The sequence below is a fragment of the Melanotaenia boesemani genome, chromosome 16 (genome assembly GCF_017639745.1).
Source record: "Melanotaenia boesemani isolate fMelBoe1 chromosome 16, fMelBoe1.pri, whole genome shotgun sequence".
Lineage (NCBI taxonomy): Eukaryota > Metazoa > Chordata > Actinopteri > Atheriniformes > Melanotaeniidae > Melanotaenia > Melanotaenia boesemani.
The window spans coordinates 737,377-759,063 of NC_055697.1; the positions used below are offsets into that span (position 1 = coordinate 737,377).

At 42.5% G+C, this 21,687-nt stretch overlaps 1 protein-coding gene across 4 annotated transcripts in view; it reads left to right on the forward strand.

Annotated features, from left to right (window-relative positions):
- LOC121655182 (ras and Rab interactor 2-like) overlaps positions 1-21,687 on the forward strand; it is a 68,859-nt gene that overhangs the window by 9,971 nt on the left and 37,201 nt on the right. For 2 of the 4 annotated variants that reach the window (XM_042009652.1, XM_042009653.1), the window contains 5 exons: positions 8,133-8,230; positions 10,314-10,524; positions 12,876-12,987; positions 14,601-14,673; positions 15,205-15,296. In XM_042009652.1, coding sequence (XP_041865586.1) covers positions 8,133-8,230; positions 10,314-10,524; positions 12,876-12,987; positions 14,601-14,673; positions 15,205-15,296 — 586 coding nt within the window. The other 2 variants (XM_042009654.1, XM_042009655.1) reach the window with 2 other exon arrangements.

Below are 21,687 nucleotides of genomic sequence, written 5' to 3' on the forward strand. Positions count from 1 at the left end.
ATGGCGAAAGCTATGGGAGTGTGTCGGGCGGTTGGAAACAACTTCATAGTGCATTACCGCCACCCACCAGTGTCTGAAACGGTAGAAGTGAACTCTGAGCTCAGCACTGCTCACTAGTGGATAAAATGACTTCATAACCATGGCAATGTAAAAGACGCATGAAAGTATGAAGGGCGGCGATGCGTGACAATGCTTCAAACGGGCGTACCTATTACGTACTTAAGGGAGCAGAAAAGGGCCATTACTGGAATCTCGTACACACCTTTAAAGTCAGGTGGTCCTTATTTTGAAGTGAAAAATTCCATCATGGCTGCCTTGTCGGTCCTGTATCAAACATAGCCCTGTTTGCCTATATTGCTGAGTCTTCTTACGGAAAGATTGGGGCCCCTCCCCACCTACTCCTTTAACCACGTAAGCAGGTATCTGAACAGGAAGAAGCTGAATCCACACATTTCCCCTAAATTTTGGAATTAAAAGTTAAAGCTTAGTTTTCTAATACAAAATATTAGGAATTCTAGATACACTTCCCAAGAAATTAAGAGTAATCTTTATCCATGAAAACTAAAACATCTCTGTGATGAAAACCATAAGCGTGTGGGGAGGAAATAAAGAAAACAACATAGAAAAACTACCGTAAGTGGCTGCTTTCTGCAGAAACCAGAGTAGATGATTTTCTCTTTAACATCAGAGTACTGTGTTTCCACTCTGCTGAGGTTTCACAACAGAACACTGACCAGCTGTTCAGGAGGAAATAAATTTAATTGCATTTATGTCACACTGAGGCTAACGTAGGACAGTTTTCAGGAAAAATTACTTGTTTTTTTTCATAAGTAAAATAAAAACTTGAAAGAAGTCCAAGTGAAACTTTTTAATTACAGGTTAGCACTACAGGTTTTCCTGGAGTAATGCATGCCATTTGCTGGAACACCTATTCAGACTGAACTTTGTGTGTGGGTGTACGTACATTAACAGCTGCTGTGGGTATCATTTGCTGACTTAGGACCATAACCATAGTCATGTGAGTAGTTTTGAGAAAGCCTGTGGAGGAGATCAGGGTTGTAAATGCTCTGTTTCAGCATTCCTTTTATTGGTACTTCAACACAGAGGACAAGATTAGCACCTGGTTTTGGTGGACTACAGCAGATGTGAAAAGTTGGGCATGAATTTTATTCATGGCCAGGAAAATATTTTGTTTTTACATGTTGCCTGCAGGCTAAAATGTAAAGAAATTCCCATACAACAGCTAAGCTGATATTTGCCTTTTTTCTGTTCCTGTTTGGTTTAACCAGGGAAGTTACAAAAATTAGAGTTGCCCTTGTTAAATTGGAAGCTTTAAAAAGTGAATGCATAAAATAAGTTCTGAAAACAGCATACAATTTTCTTTCTGCTGTAAGTACTTGAGTCAGATCTTGTAAGAGGGGAAGTCATTGAGGGATTAAACTGCCAGACGTGATTTAAAGAAAAAACCAAACAAAACAAAGGACCCCAAGAACAGAGGGAAAACAGTCTGATTGGGAATGTTGTCTCCCCCGAAATATAATTTTAAACACATAAAGTTCAATATAGAACAACACAAGCAATGCAAATTCTAAACGTAAAATAATGTGTTTTATAATTATTAAAAAATTATAAGCCCCCTGCCCGCCCACCTCAATGTGGCTTGGTCCGTGGGCGTGAGGGACTCACAAGATGAGAAAACCACAGCAATATTTTTCCTGCTGTCCAAAATGACCTTTTTGTTTTTTAATCAAGACGGCGGTTAACCGGCCGTATACTAGCGGCACATTACAGTACCGTAATGTACCATATATCAGCACAGAGCTGCACTTTACAGCACTTCAGAATCCGTTTGAATTATGTTGATAGCATAAATGGTCGAAGATTACGGTATTTCAAAAAACATAACGTTGCTAAAGAGAAGTACAGATTTTGAAATGTACATACACACATGGAGAAAATTGTTGGTACCCTTCGGTTAATGAAAGAAAATCTCACAATGGGGACAGAAATAACTTGAATCTGACAAAAGTAATAATAAATAAAGATTCTATGAAATTTAACCAATGAAAGTCAGACATTGCTTTTCAACCATGCTTCAACAGAATTATTTAAAAAAATAAACTCATGAAACAGGCCTGGACAAAAATGATGGTATCTCTAACTTAATATTTAGTTGAACAACCTTTTGAGGCAACCACTGCAATCCAACGATTCCTGTAACTGTCAGTGAGACTTCTGCACCTCTCAGCAGGTACTTTGATCCACTCCTCATAAGCAAACTGCTCCAGTTGTCTCAGGTTTGAAGGAGCCTTTTCCAGACGGCATGTTTCAGCTCCTTCTAAAGATGCTCAACAGGATTTAGTTCAGGGCTCATAGAAGGCCACTTTAGAATAGTTCATGTTTTCCTCTTAGCCATTCTTGGTGTTGTTAGCTGTGTTTTGGGTCTTTGTCCTGTTGTAAGACCCATGACCTGCGACTGAGACCAAGCTTTCTGACACTGGTCAGCACATTTCTCTCTAGAATCCTTGATAGTCTTGAGATTTCATTGTACCTGCACAGATTCAAGACACCCTGTACCAGATGCAGCAAAGCAGACCAGAACATAACAGAGCCTCCTCCATGTTCCACAGTAGAGACGGTGTTCTTTTCTTCATATGCTTCATTTTTCCATCTGTAAAAAGTTCAATTTTTGCCTCATCTGTCCTTAGGACATTCTCCCAGAAGCTGATATTGACAGGACACTCTCATGGGAGGTAGAGGAACATGTCTCAGAATTTCATATATGTAGGACAAACCATAGCTGAGATGTCACCAAGTGAGTGGAAACTGCTATAAATACTTTTTTGTGTCCCTGGTAGAAGACATTCTTTGTGCCCCTGGTCATCCAGAATGAAACTCTAAAAATGATTAAAAGTGAGTGGAAAACTGAAATAGGTGCTCTTTTGTGTCCCTGGTACTCCAGAGTGAAACACTGAAAAATGAGTGTGGAGAAATGCACCAAAGTCCTGTTTGTGCCCCTGGTACTCCAGAATGAAATTCTAAAAGAGGGTGGAGCATGTAGGTCGCGATGTAGGTTTGACCTGAAAATCCAACGAGTTTGATTCATCTCCAACTTCAACATACTTTGTGCTGGCATGCTGAACATTAAAGGTGGGGTCCCCAGAAAGCTGTGTTATTGAGTTCCGCCCTCAGCACAGTGTTTGTGTTCACCTTGAGGAGTTTTCCTCAGCTGCTGCCCCTCTCAGTTATGGGGTCCCACAGGGATCCATTTTGGGTCCATTGCTTTTTTCCCCTGTATATGCTTTTTTTCAGAAGCACAAAATTACCTACCATTGCTTTGCTGATGATGTTCAGATCTACATCCCCTTAAAACCACAGGGGGATTCTCTGACTAACCTTCTCAGCTGCTTGTATGAGCTAAAAGCCTGGATGGATTTAAATTTTCTCCACTTAAATAAGGAAAAACTGATATTTTTGTTTTTGGAAATTCGGAGCTTCTGAATGGTGCAGTTAGTGTTCTCTGTCTGCTGACTTGGTTTTGTCGAACCCATGCCAAAAATCTGGGTGTGATTATTGATTATTTCCTTTAACTTCCACCGGCAGGTTAATTCTGTAGTAAAAAGAGTTTTTTTTCCATCTGAGGCTGCTCAGCAAGTAAAAGCCCTACCTGCCCAAGCATGACCTTGAAAAAGATACCTGCTCATTATGTCCCGCTTAGATTACTGTAGCTCCCTATATTACGGCATTGACCAGTCATCTCTACATCGACGGCAGCTTCCCAAAACGCTGCTGCTCGGTTGCTTCCAGGGACAAGACGGCGTGATCACATCACCCCTGTGCTCGCCTCCTTGCATTGGCTTCCTGTTAGTTTCAGGACCCAGTACAAGATTTTATTCATTGTTTTTAAAGCCTTAAATGGTTTGGCTCCCTCGTACTTGTCAGAGTTGCTACACCAGCATGCTCCAGCCAGGACTTTGAGGTCCTCTTCACAGCTCCTACTGAAGGTCCCGTATGCTAGCCTTAAATCCAGGGTGACAGACTTCCTCTGCTGCTGCTCCTAAGCTGTGGAGCAGCTTCACATCAGAGCTGCTCAGTCTGTCGCTGGTTTTAAGTCTTTACTCAAAACCTACTTCTTTGCGCTGACGTTTGAACAAAACTGAGCTTGACATTCGCGTGTTTTATTTAATTTTATTTTAGTTTTATTTTAGCTTTTCTGGTTTTGTTGTTATTATTATTTTATTGATTTGATTGATTTAATCTTTTTTTTTTATCAATTTTATTTCTGTTTTTATTTTCATTGGTTTTTATTGTTTTATTGTGTAGTGCTTTAATTTTCAACTGTGGAGTGTTTGTTGTTCTTTTGTTCAGCACTTCGGCTCAGCCCGACCCAGCACCATGGGCAAAGGCCAAGTGCTCGCCTCCGTGCCCCACCTCCAGGCCTGTCTCCAGAGGGGGGCCCCGGTGCCCCACATCCGGGCAAGGGAAACCTAGGTCCAGGGTTTTTTGTCATCATCATTTGAGCCGCGCTTCGTCTGGTCCCTCCCCTAGACACCTGTTTGCCATGGGTGACCTGCAGGTCCCAGCAGGAGTAAATGGCTAGTTGTCATGGAGACACTAGGCAGACAGATGGTCTCCTTTTTTTCTCTAAATCTGCTTGACTCGGACAAACTCAAAGTGGGATTTCCCTTACACTGGGCTGACTCGTTTTGGCTGATAATCTATGCCTGTAACTCTAACTATGATTGGGCTCAGGACCATCAGACAGGGTGGAGTCTGCTGAGGACTAGATAAAAGGAATGAGGAAAAAGAAAGGGATTGTGAGGAATGGGTGTACAAAAAATAGAAGATAACTTACAACCTCAATTGCAAACAAACAGAATAAAATTAAAAAAAAACGAAAAAAAAAAACAATAAAAACAGCTGTCTGGTAACGGTGTAAAAAGTAGTTCCAGGGTGATGTTCAGCATGATGTAAAAAGTAGTTCCAGGGTGATGTTCGGCATGGTGTAAAAAGTAGTTCCAGGGTGATGTTCAGCATGGTGTAAAAAGTAGTTCCAGGGTGATGTTCGGCATGGTTTAAAAAGTAGTTCCAGGGTGATGTTCGGCATGGTTTAAAAAGTAGTTCCAGGGTGATGTTCGGCATGGTGTAAAAAGTAGTTCCAGGGTGATGTTCAGCATGGTGTAAAACGTAGTTCCAGGGTGATGTTCAGCATGGTGTAAAAAGTAGTTCCAGGGTGATGTTCGGCACGGTGTAAAAAGTAGTTCCAGGGTGGTGTTCGGCATGGTGTAAAAAGTAGCTCCAGGGTGGTGTTCAGCATGGTGTAAAAAGTAGTTCCAGGGTGATGTTCGGCATGGTGTAAAACGTAGTTCCAGGGTGGTGTTCAGCATGGTGTAAAAAGTAGTTCCAGGGTGATGTTCAGCATGGTGTAAAAAGTAGTTCCAGGGTGATGTTCAGCACGGTGTAAAAAGTAGTTCCAGGGTGATGTTCAGCATGGTGTAAAAAGTAGTTCCAGGGTGATGTTCAGCATGGTGTAAAAAGTAGTTCCAGGGTGGTGTTCAGCATGGTGTAGCATCTCTTCTTCTAACATGTCTGGAAACATCTGGGAAGTGAGGAGACCAGTTGCTGGAGTTTTAGGAGAGGAATGTTGTCCCATTCTGGTCTGATGCAGGATTCTAGCTGCTCTACAGTCCTGGACCTTGGTTGCTGGATTCCTGCTTCCATGATGCTCCAGATGTTGTGTACTGGTGAAAGGTCTGGACTGCAGGCAGGCCAGTTCAGCAGCCGGACTCTTCTCCTGTGAAGCCATGCTGCTGTGATGGATGCAGGATGTGGTTCAGCATCGTCTTGCTGAAACCTGCAAGGTCTTCCCTGAAAGAGACGTTGTCTGGATGGAGCAGATGTTGCTCTAAAACCTCCATGTACTTTTCAGCATTGATGGAGCTTCACAGATGTGGAAGCTGCCCACGCCATAGACACTAATGCAGCCCCATCCCATCAGAGATGCAGCTTTTCACCTGTCCACTGATAACAAGCTGGATGCTCCCTCTCCTCTTTAGTCTGCAGGACACGCCGTCCATGCTTTCCACAAACTAGTTCACATCTTCATCCAGGTTTCCACTTTGCCTCAGACCATTTTAAATGAGCTTTGGTCCAGAGAAGACGGAAGAAGCTGGTTCTGGATCCTGTTCACATCTGGCTTCTTCTCTGCATGATGGAGCTTTAACCTGCATTTGTGGGTTTCAGGGTGAACTGTGTTCACAGACAGTGGTTTCTGGAAGTCTTCCTGAGACATGCAGTGGTTTCCAGTAGAGAATCATGTCTGCTTTTACTGCAGAAGATCACCAGCATTCAGTTTGATCTTCAGCTTTGCCCTATGCAGAGATTCTTCCTGATTCTCTGAATTTTTGATGATATTAAACACTGTAGATGGTGGATCTTCAGTCTTCGCAATTTATTCTGAGGAAAATTTTTCAGAAATTGTTTCACAATTTCTAGACCCTTGTCATGTCTCAGATAGGTGAACCTCTGTCCGTCTATATCTAAAAGAAATTGTTAATATTTCCCATGAAATGTTAAAATGTCTCAGCTTCAACATCTGAGATGTTGTTTTTGTTCTGTTGGGAATAAAATGTGGGTTGATGCCATTTGTAAACCATTGCATTCTGTTTTTATTTACATTTTACACTTTCTCAGCTTTGGGTTGTAAACTGGATTGAATGTGTGTTTCTTCCCATCGGCAAATTAACGCTCTGCTTAGTCATAGAAGACGTTGAAAATGTATTTCCACTCCAGGTACTGTGCTCTGTGAAAAATGCAACACAATGAATCTGAATCTACAAAATCTACAGCAGTAAACGTTATGGTGCGTTAGGCCCTAGGTCAGGCTCTTATATGGATATCCAGAAAATGAAAAGCCTCTGCACACATTCCTGGCTGATGGCTGAATATCTGTCAAGTTTCTCCTGTGAACCACAATCAGGGCCTTGATCTTGGTGGTATGGTCTTGGGGCCTCATGTATAAAAGAGCAGCTTTCACACTGAAAGAGGGTGTAGTCAAAAAATCTTAAAAATACATATGCCTAGAAATATCTGCACATATGTAACTCTACACATGGCCAATCCTCTGTACCTTCATTTATAAATCTAAATGAATACGGATGAGTCCTCTTCTGGTAAATGTTGCTGTCAAGAGGAAGTTCACAGAGAGAGTGAAGAAAGGAAACCAGGAAAAAATAAATAAAGATTTTGCTGTTTACGATCAGTCTCAGTTTTGTGTGTCTTATTTGCCTCACGCACACACCTAGAAAGTCAGGTGATCTTGATCTCGGAGTGAAAAAAATCCATCTTGGCTGCCTTGTCGGGCCTGTATCATATAATCCCTGCTTGAATTAGCTTGTTTATTCTTTGGATCAGTAACAAACAGAAAGTCCTGAAATAGCAGTGATAAAATCCCAGTTAATGCAGCAGGTTCACATTCACAGATGAAAAAACAAGGAAAAGAAAAATAAAAGTTTGGTGTTATTCAGGTCTCACTATGAGTCCATCTGCATCAAACAGACCCGGAGAAAAGAGGAGAGAGTTTGTCGTGGTTGCTGGCTGTTCAGTGTGGCCCCATCCTCCAAAGAAGGTCAAGTTAGTTTTATCTTCTCTGTACTGATCACGACGATTATTTAATTTCTGAGGACGTGCACAAACTCTTTAAGCTAACGATGCCCTGGAAGAGTGGGGTGTGTCTAGCTGCATGAAGATATGCTGACGTTTGTTGCTCTGCTGTAGGTTGAAAGTAGGGATGTCATGATTGTAGATTTTCTTAGCGTTTTGAAAGGAAGAATGATATATTTGAGAGAGCAAGAAGGGACTTTTTGTTTGTGAGTTTTGAGAGACAGCAAGATGATATTTGACCCTGAAAACAAGAAATCTTGCTTTCAAATCAAATAATTACACTCTTGATTAAAGATAGAAATACTCATACGTAAAAGTGGCAACATGAGGATGTTGCACAAACCCAGTATTGAAAGTTGTGAACACAAGCAAACCAAGACTAAGCAGAGGTCCATCACAACATATACATGAAGATATTGAACTGTTAAACTGATATTTAAAGTGGATTTGTTGTTTCTTTGTCGTCGTAGTTAATCGACTCTTTCGCCTTAGAGATTGGAACCCTCAGGGAGATGGGGAAGAACACTGAAGCTGCAGATGGAGAACAGAAGACAGATGCACTCCTAGGGTGAGCTACTGTGCTGTGTGCACATGCATGTCAGCACACTTTTCCATGCACCATGTAAGTTGCTTAAATATGTAAAGACACGGTAGGTTTGTAGGTAGGTGATATGCAGAAACTGGCACATCACACTGGAGCAAACTTTCTGGATGTTTTTATGTGTAATGTTTTTCCTGCCAGTCTTTGAGCCTAAATAATATTAACTTGTTCTGCACTTTGTTTCAGCAGTGAAAGTTTTGTCAGTGTTCATGATTTGGAAATTTCTGGGGTTACTCAGAATTAATTCCTCTTGTAAGTTTCTGTGGAAATCAGACCTTGTGAGGTGTTGTTTATTCCTAGGTACGTCGTCAGGAATTATGGTTACATCTGGGAATTATCAATAAATCATTAAAGTCACTGAGTCAGCAACTGCCTTCTATTTCCAACAAATGTTTGCATCAGCAAGTTGAATTATGATCATATTATTGCTGCCTTCACATTTTGTAGTCATGCTGTGCATGAACAAGTTTGTACATGCTGGAGGGAGGGAAGGATTCCTCTGTTGCTGGAAGGTTACTCGCAGACCCCAGAAACCAGAGCTAGTAAAATGCTAATGTCTGAGAGAAACTCAGACTTAATCCTGGCGCTCTATAAATAATGATGGATCTTACTTTATTATTTAATCTTTTGAATATTATGGTGATTATAATAATTTAAAACAGGCCTTTGAAAACTGATTTGGGTGTTTGGTTTAAGAAGGGTCAAATTATTGGCATCAAGCGGAGAAAACATCTGAGGAGATGCCAAAACTATAATAAAATTGGGTTAAAAAAACACATTACTAAAAACTAGAAGGATAGCGGGGAACCATTGTCTCCCAGGATAAAAAGTGGTCAGAAAAACAAGTCCAGGTTTACCGCGTTTCAGAGTGATGAGTGGGGATGCACCTAGCATCCCTAGTGCCTGCTGTACACGTCTGTGGGATCCGTTCTAGGTTCAGCAGCATTATGTGCCCAAAGAATGAGGTCAGCTGACTCCCTGAATAGGCCAGGCTCTACCATTAATGGAGTTTTTCTTCCCTGATAACACGGGCATATTCCAAGTAGGCCTGTCGCGGTAACAAATTTTGCTGTGCGGTAAATTTTCTCAGAAATTATCGTGATAAGCGATAACATTGTGCAAAGTTATAATAATTAAGAAACAACTAAGATAATGACAATGTCACAATGATGCAAGTACATCCTTTCAAAGATCTATAAACTTGACTTCACTAATTTCTAAAGAACATTTTACACTGGAAGAAATTTTAAATAACAAAACAAAAACAATAAATAGAACGGACTCTCAGTCTCATTAACAATGAATAAAAACCAATCACAACCAAAAACAATAAGTACGATAGAAAATAAAGTCTCTGTCTGTCCTTCAAAAAAATGATTAAACATGGGGTTCAGACAGTACTCTGGTCTGTACTCTGGTCTGGACTCTGGTTTGGACACTGGTCTGTACTCTGGTGTTTTTAATATAAAAAATTAACGGGGTTAATTAATTGCGTTAATGCCCAGCTCTAATTTTGTCCTTTTATTATAAAAACTAAATAGCCTGGTTTTATATATTTTATTGCCATGTTGACATGTGATTATGCTGCATCATGTTTCTACACAAAGATGAGCTACAGTCCCATCAGCACATTAGAAACTGTCGCATCAACCACCTGTGAATCAGCCAGAAATACATTTTTTAATAAAAACGTCTGCTCAGCAGAGCAGCTGGAGGAGGTCCCTGCACAGCTGAACTCTCAGTCTCCCCTTCATTGTCGTTATTTCTCTCTTAATGTTCATAAAGTAGCTAGATAGCTAGCTGTTTGCTCCTGTCTCCATGCTTTTTCCTGTCTCTCCTGAAACAACAACACGCATGTGCACAGGAGTGTTTTCTGGAAGGGGGTGAGCTTTCTGCTCAGTCAGAGAAGTCACGCCATATGCGGTGAGCTTCACTCCAACCAGCAGCCAGGCTACAAAGATAATATCCTGCTTTATATCCCGTCAGCTTCTGTATGTTTAGCAAAATTCAGTATAAATATACAAAGCAGAATTATGATTTTCATCTTTAGGTTGAGTGAAGGGGTGGAAGGATTCTTTCTGTATGCCTCACCTTATGCTGGGATCAGTCCAAGACTGGCTGGAACGAAAGATTCTGGCTACGACTCCCTACACCGAAAGCTCAGCATCCTGGAAAGACTGATACATACTCACTCTGTGTGGCTCCAGTTGGGCCTCAGCCACCTTGACGCCACACAGCTCCTACAGAGCCAGCCTACTGGGGTGAGGACGCAGCCGTCACTGTAGCTTCTTGTGTCACTTTTAAACAAGCATACACTTGTGGGAACAATGTAAATGTTTTACATCTAAACAGCAACAATAACTACAGCTAAAAATTTACACCTGACAGACACAATCTCTACAAATACGTTTTTTGTTTATGTGCAAACCCTTATGCAGGTTTGCAGGAGGCATTGACTCAGACTGAGGCCTACTATGCTTCTTCCAAGTGATTGCATTTATCTACAATTCCAAAAAAGTTGTCTCACTGTTTGGACACACTTTCCTATTAAATGTAATGGTTAAGTGAGTCCACACACTGACTGGTAGTGTCTACAGTACTAGTCAAAAGAATTCCATTCCTTTCCTACAGCTCCAGCAACTTGTCTCCTCCTTTCCCAGACGTTTACAGACAGTTGTTAAAAGAAGTTGTTCCCATCATCACCTTTCTTTCCAGACAGAACATTTTTCTGAAATTGTTCCAGCTCTGACCATCTGAGAGACTCTGCCTCTCTGAAATGCTCCTTTTATATCCAATCATGTTACTGACCTGTTGCCAGGTAACCTAATCAAATGTAAAATGCTCATCCAGTCATTTCTGATTCATACCAATTACTTCTACAACCTTTTGTTGCCTTGTTCCAACTTTTTCCAGATTGTTGCTGCAATCAGAGTCAAAATAAGCGAATATATTCCATGTAAGGGGAAAATGTCTCAGTTTCAACATCCGATTTGTTGTTTATGTTCTATTGGAGATAAAATGTGGATTAATGACATTTGTTAATCTTTGCATTGTTTCACACTTTTGGCAGGTAGTGTATACTTAACACTAAAAGTCAGTAAATTAGTGTTTGGTGGATTATTTCTTTGTTGTAACAATGCTTCTGGGAAATAAATCTTATGTCATTGGAAAGTCTGCTTATTTCCCTTTTTTAATGGAGACAAGTTAGTGAAGAAAAAGGCATCTGTGGGATAAGCAGCAGAGTTGAATATGAAAATCTTCTCTGCCAAACAGCTGATTCTGCTGTTGACTTTAGCCTATAATAATAGCTGAAAATCAGGTCTTTGGTTAATAGCACTTGTGATCATGGACACTCCTACAGCGGTCATTTGGATGTTCAAAGTGTGGAGAAGACATGGAGAAGGTTATGCTGATTGCTGCAACTGTTGGGTAACATCTGGTGGAGGCAGTGTGATGGTGTGGGGCAGCATCTCCCTCACTGGAGGAAATCTCAACAAGCCTGGAGATGTGGAGATGAGGTTCTGCAACCAGTGGGGATCCCATATCTCCACAGTCTGGGACCAAAGTGCTCTAAGATGACAATGCTGGCCCTCACAGAGAAAGTTTTTCAGAGACTACCTCCAGAGGATGGACGACCTGCCTGCAGTACTGAACTCAACTTCTTCGAACACTTGTCACCTTAGGCTGTTGTTGTTACCAGAGTGACCAACACAACCAGATTGGCTGACGGACGCTGATCGAAGGATGGACGCCAGTGTGTGACCAAGCTGGTGACCAGCATGTGGAGGAGGTACCAGGCTGTTGTAGCTGTGTATGGATTTTCCACATGATACTGAGGCTCCTGTTTAGTAAATTAACTCCTTATCCACTTTTAAAAGCAAGCCAAAGACTCAGCTGTTTAAGGAGCATTTCTGCACTTAGCTTAACTCTTCTACTCAACAGAATGAGTTAGAAAGATTTGCCCACTTACACCCAAGATGATGTTGTGGGATGAAATCATGATCTTGAATTTAAAGGACTTACAAAAAAAAGCCCTGCTTCTAGCACTACATGACAGCACCTGGTCCACCTGGACTCCAGCAGTCTGATACCACTTAATGATGACGTCCTGCTTGGTTGAATTCTTGCTGGTGTTGTTCTTACTCTCAGTCGCTTTGGATAAAAGCGTCTGCTAAATGACTGTAGAACAGAAATTTAAGACATTGTTAAATTACCAATATGTCTTGTTTCTTTAGACTTCAGTCATCCAATCCATTAAACAACACCAGACAAGAGTCACTAACAGAATCAGCTGTTTGGCTGATTTGTTTTTCAGACAGGTTTTTCAAGGTACAACCCACATTGTCATCTCTGAATGTCATGCCACGAATACATTTCCTTACAATCATGGCCTCAAGGGAATAAACAGACTTTCCAGTAGTATAAGATGTACTGAGAAGCATTATTACAACAAGGAAATAATCCACAAAACAGTTTTCCTGCTGTTTTATGCCAAGTTTACTTTCTTTATGGAGATCAGATGTTGATGTTCCTCACAGTATTGCAAGTTATTTACAAATGAGCTGAATTTGTTGTTCTTGTCTAACTGATGGTTTTTCCTCTCTCCATGCAGCTGTTCATAGTTAGGAAGTCGAGCAGCCTGCAGAAAAAAGTCATATGTCTACGCATGGACAAAGAATCTGCAGCTCCCATCAAAGAATTCCCAGTCAAGGAAAGCAAGTACAGTAAGTTAATGATGGGTTTCTTTATGTATTTTTTTACACTGAAATACACAAACTTTGGTGGAAGCAGATTCAGTGAACAGAACATGTTGTTATCTGTTATATGGCACATCTGACTTTTTGTGATTCAAGCTATTATTTGAGGAGGTGCGGTATTAGCAGATAAAAACACAAACTCTCTGAATCTATAGAGCACTCAGGAAAATCACTTCCTTCCCTAGAAAGACAGACCTAAAGCAACCTTTATAATAAAGAAATGTAAGTCAGAGATGTTTTCTGTTGACTGATTTGTAGCACATAAACTATCTTACATAGTTTTACCAGAAGGTTAAAGGGCTGTTGATAAATGTGGGAACTGGTGGTGCATCAGAAATGTCAGTGGACTTTTTGTTCGAAGTGGCCTCAAAAGCTTCTTTTCTTTTTTTTAATGGTTTGTTTCTAGACTGTCAGTCTAAACTGGAGCATAGGTCCAAAGTCCTCATCCTCTTTGTTGAGTTCTGTTTCCAGTCAAATTACAGGAGATTTTCCTGATGCTTTCACCAAACACGTCAGCATTGCTCTGAATGCATCTGTGTGCTGTTATTGGTCTTACTGGAATTTCCTGGTGACGTCCTTTTCTAGCTAAGGAAACCAATGTATTGCATCAAAATTTTTCTTGATTTAATTCTCTATCATGAGGAGACAATGGAGAGGAAAACCTCCATCAGAACCTAGAACCAGGGAAAAGAAAACCTCCATCAGAACCAGGAAGGACGACCATCTGCCTGGACCTGTTGGGGGTGGAGAGGACAGGAAGTACGGGTCAACCAGCAGCAGAACTCTTGTCCAGGAAAACCTGCTGAGAAAGAAGAGAAACACAAATGAATGCTAACAACAACGTACAGATGTTTCTACATGGAGAGTAAAGAGAGCAGAGAGGAGCCCAGTGCATCATGGGACGTCCCCCAGCAGTCTCAGCCTATAGCAGCAGGACTGAAGGGATGGATCAGGGTCACCCAGCCAGACCTGCTATAAGATTTATCAGGAAGGAAAGTTTGAAGACTGGTCTTAGACGGCAGCTGTAGCTCAGGAGGAAGAGCGGTTGTCTCTTCCCCGGGCTACAAGCCAAAGTGTCCTTGGACAAGACACTGAACCCTATGTTGTTTATCGGGGTATGAATGTGAGTGATAAAGCACTTTTTTAATAACAATAGAAGTGCTGTGTGAATGTGACATCTAGTGTAAAAGCGCTTTGAGTGGTGAACATATGACTTGAAAAGTGCTCTATAAGTACATTTACTGAAGGTAGAGAGGGTGTCTGCTCTCTGAAGCCAAAATGGGAGCTGGTTCCACAGAGAGGGGTCAAGGAACCACCAGTAACCTGAAGTCTGAAGTCTGAAGGTGCTCTGATGGGAAATTCTGGAACTCTGAAATCTTTATTAGCTGAACTGGAGGATCTGTGCTGAAATCAGGAATTGCAGTATTCCCATCTGGAAGTAACAAGTCCATGGACAACTCTTCATGTAAAAGGTTGTTGCTCTGTACCCGTTTAGTCCTCTTCCCAGTAAATAGAAGTGGTTCAGATTAAATGAAAGCCTGAATCAGACACACTGACCATGTCGGTCTGTGCTCCCGCAGGTTTCTGTCTGGAGGGATCGTGCCTCAGCTTTGCAGATCTGTTTCATGTCATAGCTTTCTGTTGCATCAGCAGGTGAGTCCGTCTGTCAGATTACTGAAAATGTCTAACACTGATCCACATCTCACCCGCTGGCTTGTTTTCTAACGCCACACAGTGCTGTCCGGTTATACATTATGTATAAACATTAACTTTCCTCTCTGACTCTGTCAGAAGCCATGTCCTCTTATACAGAACAGGGTCCTAAATAGAAATAAATTATTTTTTATTCTATTCTATTCTAAATACTATATGCAAAACACTCTGTAGGAAGTAAAATCAACCATTTTGCTATAAACGTGTACTAACAAATATGAAACATGGATGTTCATGTTATAGTTTACTGAAACACCAAAAATCTCACTGGTGAAGATTTTTAATAAAAAACAAACTCAACACAAAAAAATCCAATTTAATGGTTTGCAAAGCGTACATTTTCCCTTCCGGCTGATTTAGCCACACAGTTTTCCAGCTAAATGAATCAGACTTAGAGGAATACCTTTTTTTAGTTTTGCCCTTGTTTACACCTTTTCCTAGTCTTTTTAACTTTAGCTTGTTCTCTCTTAGAGATGTGTTGCCCTTCACTCTGAGGCTCCCGGAGGCCATCGCGTCAGCCAGAACCGTTGCTGATCTAAAGAAGGTTGCTAATCTTGGAGCAGGTTTGTATAATGTGTGTTTTTGGGGGTCCCAAACAAGTGGAAGTGATGGAACTTTGTTTTTGCTCCATGTGGAAGTTGTGCTGATTCGCTGATTTAATTCATACATAAAGTTTTATATAAAGTGATGATTTTGAGGGATCTTTATAATTAATTAATCGTAGCGTTTAATACTGCGATTGATTTTAAAATGAAATAATTGGGACATCCCTACAGAGCGGGAGAGAGCAGCAGGGAAGCTGTAGCCGACTGTTAATACAGCAAAAAGTCCTGGAAGAAGCCCTGTATATATAATATAAATATATATCTACAGATTTAGGTTTGTTGTAGATTTTTAGATTGGTTAAAACTACACTTATGCTTCTCAAAAGAATTCAGATTGTTCATAATATTTTCTAAAATGATAAGTTATTATGTGTAAACCTCCCGACACCTGTAGCTAACGTAGCATAACAGACGCCATATAAATGAAATGAAAGGGCTTCTTTTTCAAATGTCAAATAAAACAACTAAAAAAAGGAATTTTTATATGTTTAAACTAGGAAAAGACATCAAATTAGTTAACGTAAGACCAGATAGCAGCACCACTCCGAGTGACTGAGCTTTAAAAAGCGAAAGCGATCTGATCATTCTGACTTCTAATGGATAATAACTTTTATTTATTCTTTTTGTATTGTTCTATTTTATTATTAATCTTTTATCTTGTAAGATGTTTTTAATGTAAGACTCTTTTTTTTAGCAGTGTCTTCTGTATAAGGAATCTCTTAGTTCATTCTGTCTAATACATTATTTTATATTCTTAATGTCTTCTTGGCTGTATACTGCTTATTTAGATCAGTAACAGGAAAAATGTGTGTAGTAATATTCCTCATTACAGGCTAATTTGAAGTCTGTTTCATTTATTTACATATTAACTCAACTTGTCAGAATTTCTCTGAATCAAATCTCAAATTAACCCTCTGCTACTGACCATGTCTGTTGATGTGACTTTACTGCTCAGTCTTTCATGCTTAAAATGACGTGTACATGTTACTACATCCTGTTAGGGCTGTCAGCAGTCTCCCGCCAGACTATTGACAGGTACGCCCAGAACAGCCACATCACCCCTGTTTTATCAAGACTTCATTGGCTTCCAGTCAAATTTCATTTTGACTTTAAAATGTTAGTTCTGACTTTCTGGTTGGTACATGGTCATGCCCCCCAGGATATTGCCAACTTGCTGTGAACCTACTCCTCAGGGCGCACCCTTCGGTCTTAAGGCCAGACCCACCTGAAGCCCCTAAAGACCTGTTTTTAAAACCCAGGGAGACCTGGCTTTTCAGGCTGTAGCACCCAGACCCGTGTCCCTCTGTGTGGTCGACTCTGTGGACTCTTTAAAAAAGCAGTTAAAAACTGTTTTATTCAGGAATGCTTTCAGTTGATGGTGATTATTTATTTAATGGAATTATGATGTTTTCTTGCATCCATGTTTTTATCTGTGAGCACTTTATAAATACACTTTACTCACTCACTCGCTGTCATTGAGGCTTGGCGCATGACTCAGCTCAGAATGCTGACGTGTTCACAGGCCAGACTTCCAGAGTCTTTTCAGCCTGAAAGGAAGACAGTTTTGTGATGACATCCTCCCTTTAAGGAGGCCTTGTATTTTCTGTGGATGTGCATTTTCTCTGCACACTCTGACCCCACCTGTGCCTTTCTTTCATTTCGAGGAGAGCTCCAGCTCTTTGAGGTGACAAAATTTAATGTCAGAGACTATTTGGACGATTTTCACCTTGGCTGATTTGCACATTTGCAATTTTTATTATTACTCAACTCTACGAAAGTTGGGATGCTGTTTAAAATGTTAATAAAATTTAAATTCAATATTTTAGCATAAGCAAAATATCCAATGTTTTACCATTTCATAGAAAATAATATCTCATTTTGAATCTGATGGCAGCAACATAAGGGTTAGTGGTAACAAAGGCTGGAAATGTAAAGGGTACATATCAAATACCCCTGCAGGAGAATTTGGCAACTAATTAGGTTATTTGGCAACAAGTCAGCAAGAGGATCAGGAGGAATCTCTGTGTGCATGGGAAGACTGAAGGTTAAACTGGTTGCTGGCGATCTTGGGGTCCTCAGGTAACGCTGCAGTAAAAGCAGAAACACCTGGAAACCACTGCATGTCTCAGGAAGACTTCCAGAAACCACTGTCTGTGAACACAGTTCACCCTGAAACCCACAAATGCAGGTTAAAGCTCCATCATGCAGAGAAGAAGCCAGATGTGAACAGGATCCAGAACCAGCTTCTTCCGTCTTCTCTGGACCAAAGCGCATTTAAAATGGTTTGAGGCAAAGTGGAAACCTGGATGAAGATGTGAACTAGTTTGTGGAAAGCATGGACGGCGTGTCCTGCAGACTAAAGAGGAGAGGGAGCATCCAGCTTGTTATCAGTGGACAGGTGAAAAGCTGCATCTCTGATGGGATGGGGCTGCATTAGTGTCTATGGCGTGGGCAGCTTCCACATCTGTGAAGCTCCATCAATGCTGAAAAGTACATGGAGGTTTTAGAGCAACATCTGCTCCCATCCAGACAACGTCTCTTTCAGGGAAGGACTTGCAGATTTCAGCAAGACGATGCTGAAGACATCTTGCGCCAGAGGGCCGACACAAACAAAGGAGGACGTGGGGGGCCCAGGTCACGGAGTAGGCCTCGGGGGAAAAGAGCCGGCGTAAGAGAAAGGTTGAGGCGTAGAGCACACCACACGCCACTGCCAAGCATCTTACTGGCAAATGTCCAGTCACTGGAGAACAAGCTGGACGAGCTCAGAGCCCGGCTAAAGTACCAGAGGGACATATGGGACTGCAACATTATTTGTCTCACCGAGACATGGCTGTCTCCTCTCATACCTGATCACGCCGTACAACCAGTGGAGTTCCTATCCGTTCATCGCATGGACAGAATGAGTGAGTCGGGGAAAAAGAGAGGTGGAGGGATGTGCTTGATGGTGTGATAGTAAGAACGTCGTCACACTGAAACAGTCCTGTTCGCCTAACCTGGAGCTCCTGACGCTTAAGTGTCGTCCCCATTACCTGCCCCGTGAGTTTACTTCGGTTATCATCAGCACCGTCTATATTCCACCCCAGGCTGACACGAATGCTGCACTATCTGAGCTACATGAGACTATCTCCACCCTTCAGGCTAGTCAGCGTGAAGCGGCTCTCATCGTAGCCGGAGACTTTAATAGTGCCAACATGACAAAGGTGATGCCGGAGTTTACCCAACACATCAACTGCCCCAGCAGAGGAGAGAGGACTTTAGACCACTGCTACTCTCCCTTCAAGGAGGGCTACAAAGCCAAGCCCCTTCCCCCCTCAGACCACACCGCTGTTCTTCTCATGCCAAAATATAAACAGAAGCTCAAGCAGGAGCTACCTGTGGTGAGGAAAGTAACGCGGTGGACTGACCAATCAGAGGCCGCTCTACAGGGTGCGTTGGAATCAGCCGACTGGGACATGTTCCGCAGCAGCGCGGGCGGAGACACCGAGGAGTTTACGGAAGCTGTTATGGGATTTATTGGAAAGCTCGTGGAAGATACAACGCCTAAGAGGATCATCCGAGCCTTTCCAAACCAGAAGCCGTGGGTGGACAAATCTATCCGCGACGTTCTGGCTCCCGTACAGCTGCCTATAACTCCGGCCTCGCCACTGGGAACATGGAGGAATACAAGGCTGCTTCATACAACGTCCGGAGGGCGGTGAAGGAGGCCAAACAACGCTACGGACGTAGACTGGAGCATCAGATGGAACAGTCTGACTCCAGGGGACTCTGGCAGGGACTTTGTGCCATCACAGACTATAAAGCAACACACACACATGCGGTGAGTGCCGACGCTTCTCTGGCTAACGAACTGAATATCTTCTTCGCACGCTTCGAGTCGGGAGACCGACCACCCGTTGCGCTCCCAGCTGGAGAGAAGGAGACATTCACTGTGACGGAATGTGATGTGAGGAAGGTGTTTAAAAGTGTAAACATCAGGAAAGCGGCCGGACCAGACGGCATCAGAGGACGTGTTCTCAAAGCCTGTGCTGATCAGCTGGTGCCTCTGTTTACACAGATATTCAACCTCTCCCTGAAACTGTGTGTGATCCCCACCTGCTTTAAAAAGTCTGTGATAGTCCCGGTCCCTAAGAAACCAAACCCTAGCAGTCCCACTGACTACAGGCCCATAGCCCTCACACCTGTGGTGATGAAATGTTTTGAGAGACTGATAAAGACTTTCATCACCTCCACACTGCCCTCAACCCTGGATCCACTACAGTTTGCTTACAGGCCAAACAGATCCACGGACGACGCCATAGCCCTCCTCCTCCACAAGACCCTCTCCCATGTGGACACTGGTAAGGGGAACTATGTGAGAGTGCTGTTTGTTGATTACAGCTCAGCATTTAATACCATAGTCCCCTCCAGACTAGTGTCAAAGCTGTATGACCTAAGAGTGAATCCTTCACTATGCAGGTGGGTCCACAGCTTCCTGACCGGACGACCACAGGTGGTTAGGCTGGGACACCACTCCTCATCTCCCCTCACCCTCAACACAGGATCCCCCCAGTGTGCTCAGCCCCCTGCTGTACTCACTGTACACTCATGACTGTGAGGCCACTTCAGACTCAAATGTCATCATAAAGTTTGCTGACGACACAGCCGTTGTAGGACTGATCTCCCACAATGACGAGACTGCCTACAGGAGGGAGGTCTCCCACCTCGAGGTCTGGTGTCAGGAGAACCATCTCCTGTTAAATGTCAGCAAAACAAAAGAGCTGATAGTGGACTTCAGGAAACAGCAGAGGAGCCTCCATCCACTCCTCATCAGTGGCTCTGAGGTGGAAGGTGTGGACACTTTCAGGTACCTGGGAGTGACCATATCACAAGACCTGACCTGGACTCGGCACATCACAACAACTGTGAAGAAGGCCAGACAGCGTCTGTAGCTCCTCAGACGACTGAGAGACTCTAAGCTCCCTCTCAGGGTGCTCAAGAACTTTTACACCTGCACCATTGAGAGCATCCTGTGTGGGAGCATCACCACGTGGATGGGGAACTGCACAAAGCAGGACCTCTTGGCCCTAAAAAGGGTGGTCCGAGCAGCTGAGCGGACCACCAGAACAACTCTCCCCAACCTGCAGGACATTTATGTGGAACGTTGCAGGTCAAGGGCTAAGAGGATCCTCAGTCAGCCCAGCCACCCCACACACTCTCTCTTCTCTCCACTGCCATCAGGCCGGCGCTTCCGCTGCCTGAGGACTAAGACTGAGAGGCTGAAGAAGAGTTTCTTCCCCCTGGCTGTCCGCTTGCTCAACTCTGAGCCCTGAACAAAACAAAAGCCACTTCTCACTCCTATTTGCACATGTAAATATGTATGTAAATATACATAAGTATGCTGCTGTTCTTTTATCTTATTTAAAAGAAAAAAAAATCTTTTTTTATTCTATTCTATTTTTATTCTATTTTATAAATATTTAGCTTATTCTTTCTATTCTTAAAGGATGCAGGTACAGAATACACATTTCACTGTACAATTGTACTATGTATAACTGTGCATGTAACAAACAAACCTCTTTGACTTTGACTTGATTTGACTGAACCACATCCTGCATCCATCACAGCAGCATGGCTTCACAGGAGAAGAGTCCGGCTGCTGAACTGGCCTGCCTGCAGTCCAGACCTTTCACCAGTACACAACATCTGGAGCATCATGGAAGCAGAAATCCAGCAACCAAGGTCCAGGACTGTAGAACAGCTAGAATCCTGCATCAGACCAGAATGGGACAACTACAACTACTTTTTACACCATGCTGAACACCACCCTGGAGCTACTTTTTACACCATGCCAAACACCACCCTGGAACTACTTTTTACACCGTGCCGAACATCACCCTGGAACTACTTTTTACACCGTGCCGAACATCACCCTGGAACTACTTTTTACACCGTGCCGAGCATCACCCTGGAACTACTTTTTACACCGTGCTCAACATCACCCTGGAACTACTTTTTACACCGTGCTGAATGTCACCCTGGAACTACTTTTTACACCGTGCTGAACGTCACCCTGGAACTACTTTTTACACCGTGCTGAACGTCACCCTGGAACTACTTTTTACACCGTGCCGAACATCACCCTGGAACTACTTTTTCCACCATGCTGAACATCACCCTGGAACTACTTTTTACACCACCCTGGAACTACATTTTACACCATGCTGAACACCACCCTGGAGCTACTTTTTACACCATGCTGAACGTCACCCTGGAACTACTTTTTACACCGTGCCGAACATCACCCTGGAACTACTTTTTACACCGTGCCGAACATCACCCTGGAACTACTTTTTACACCGTGCCGAACATC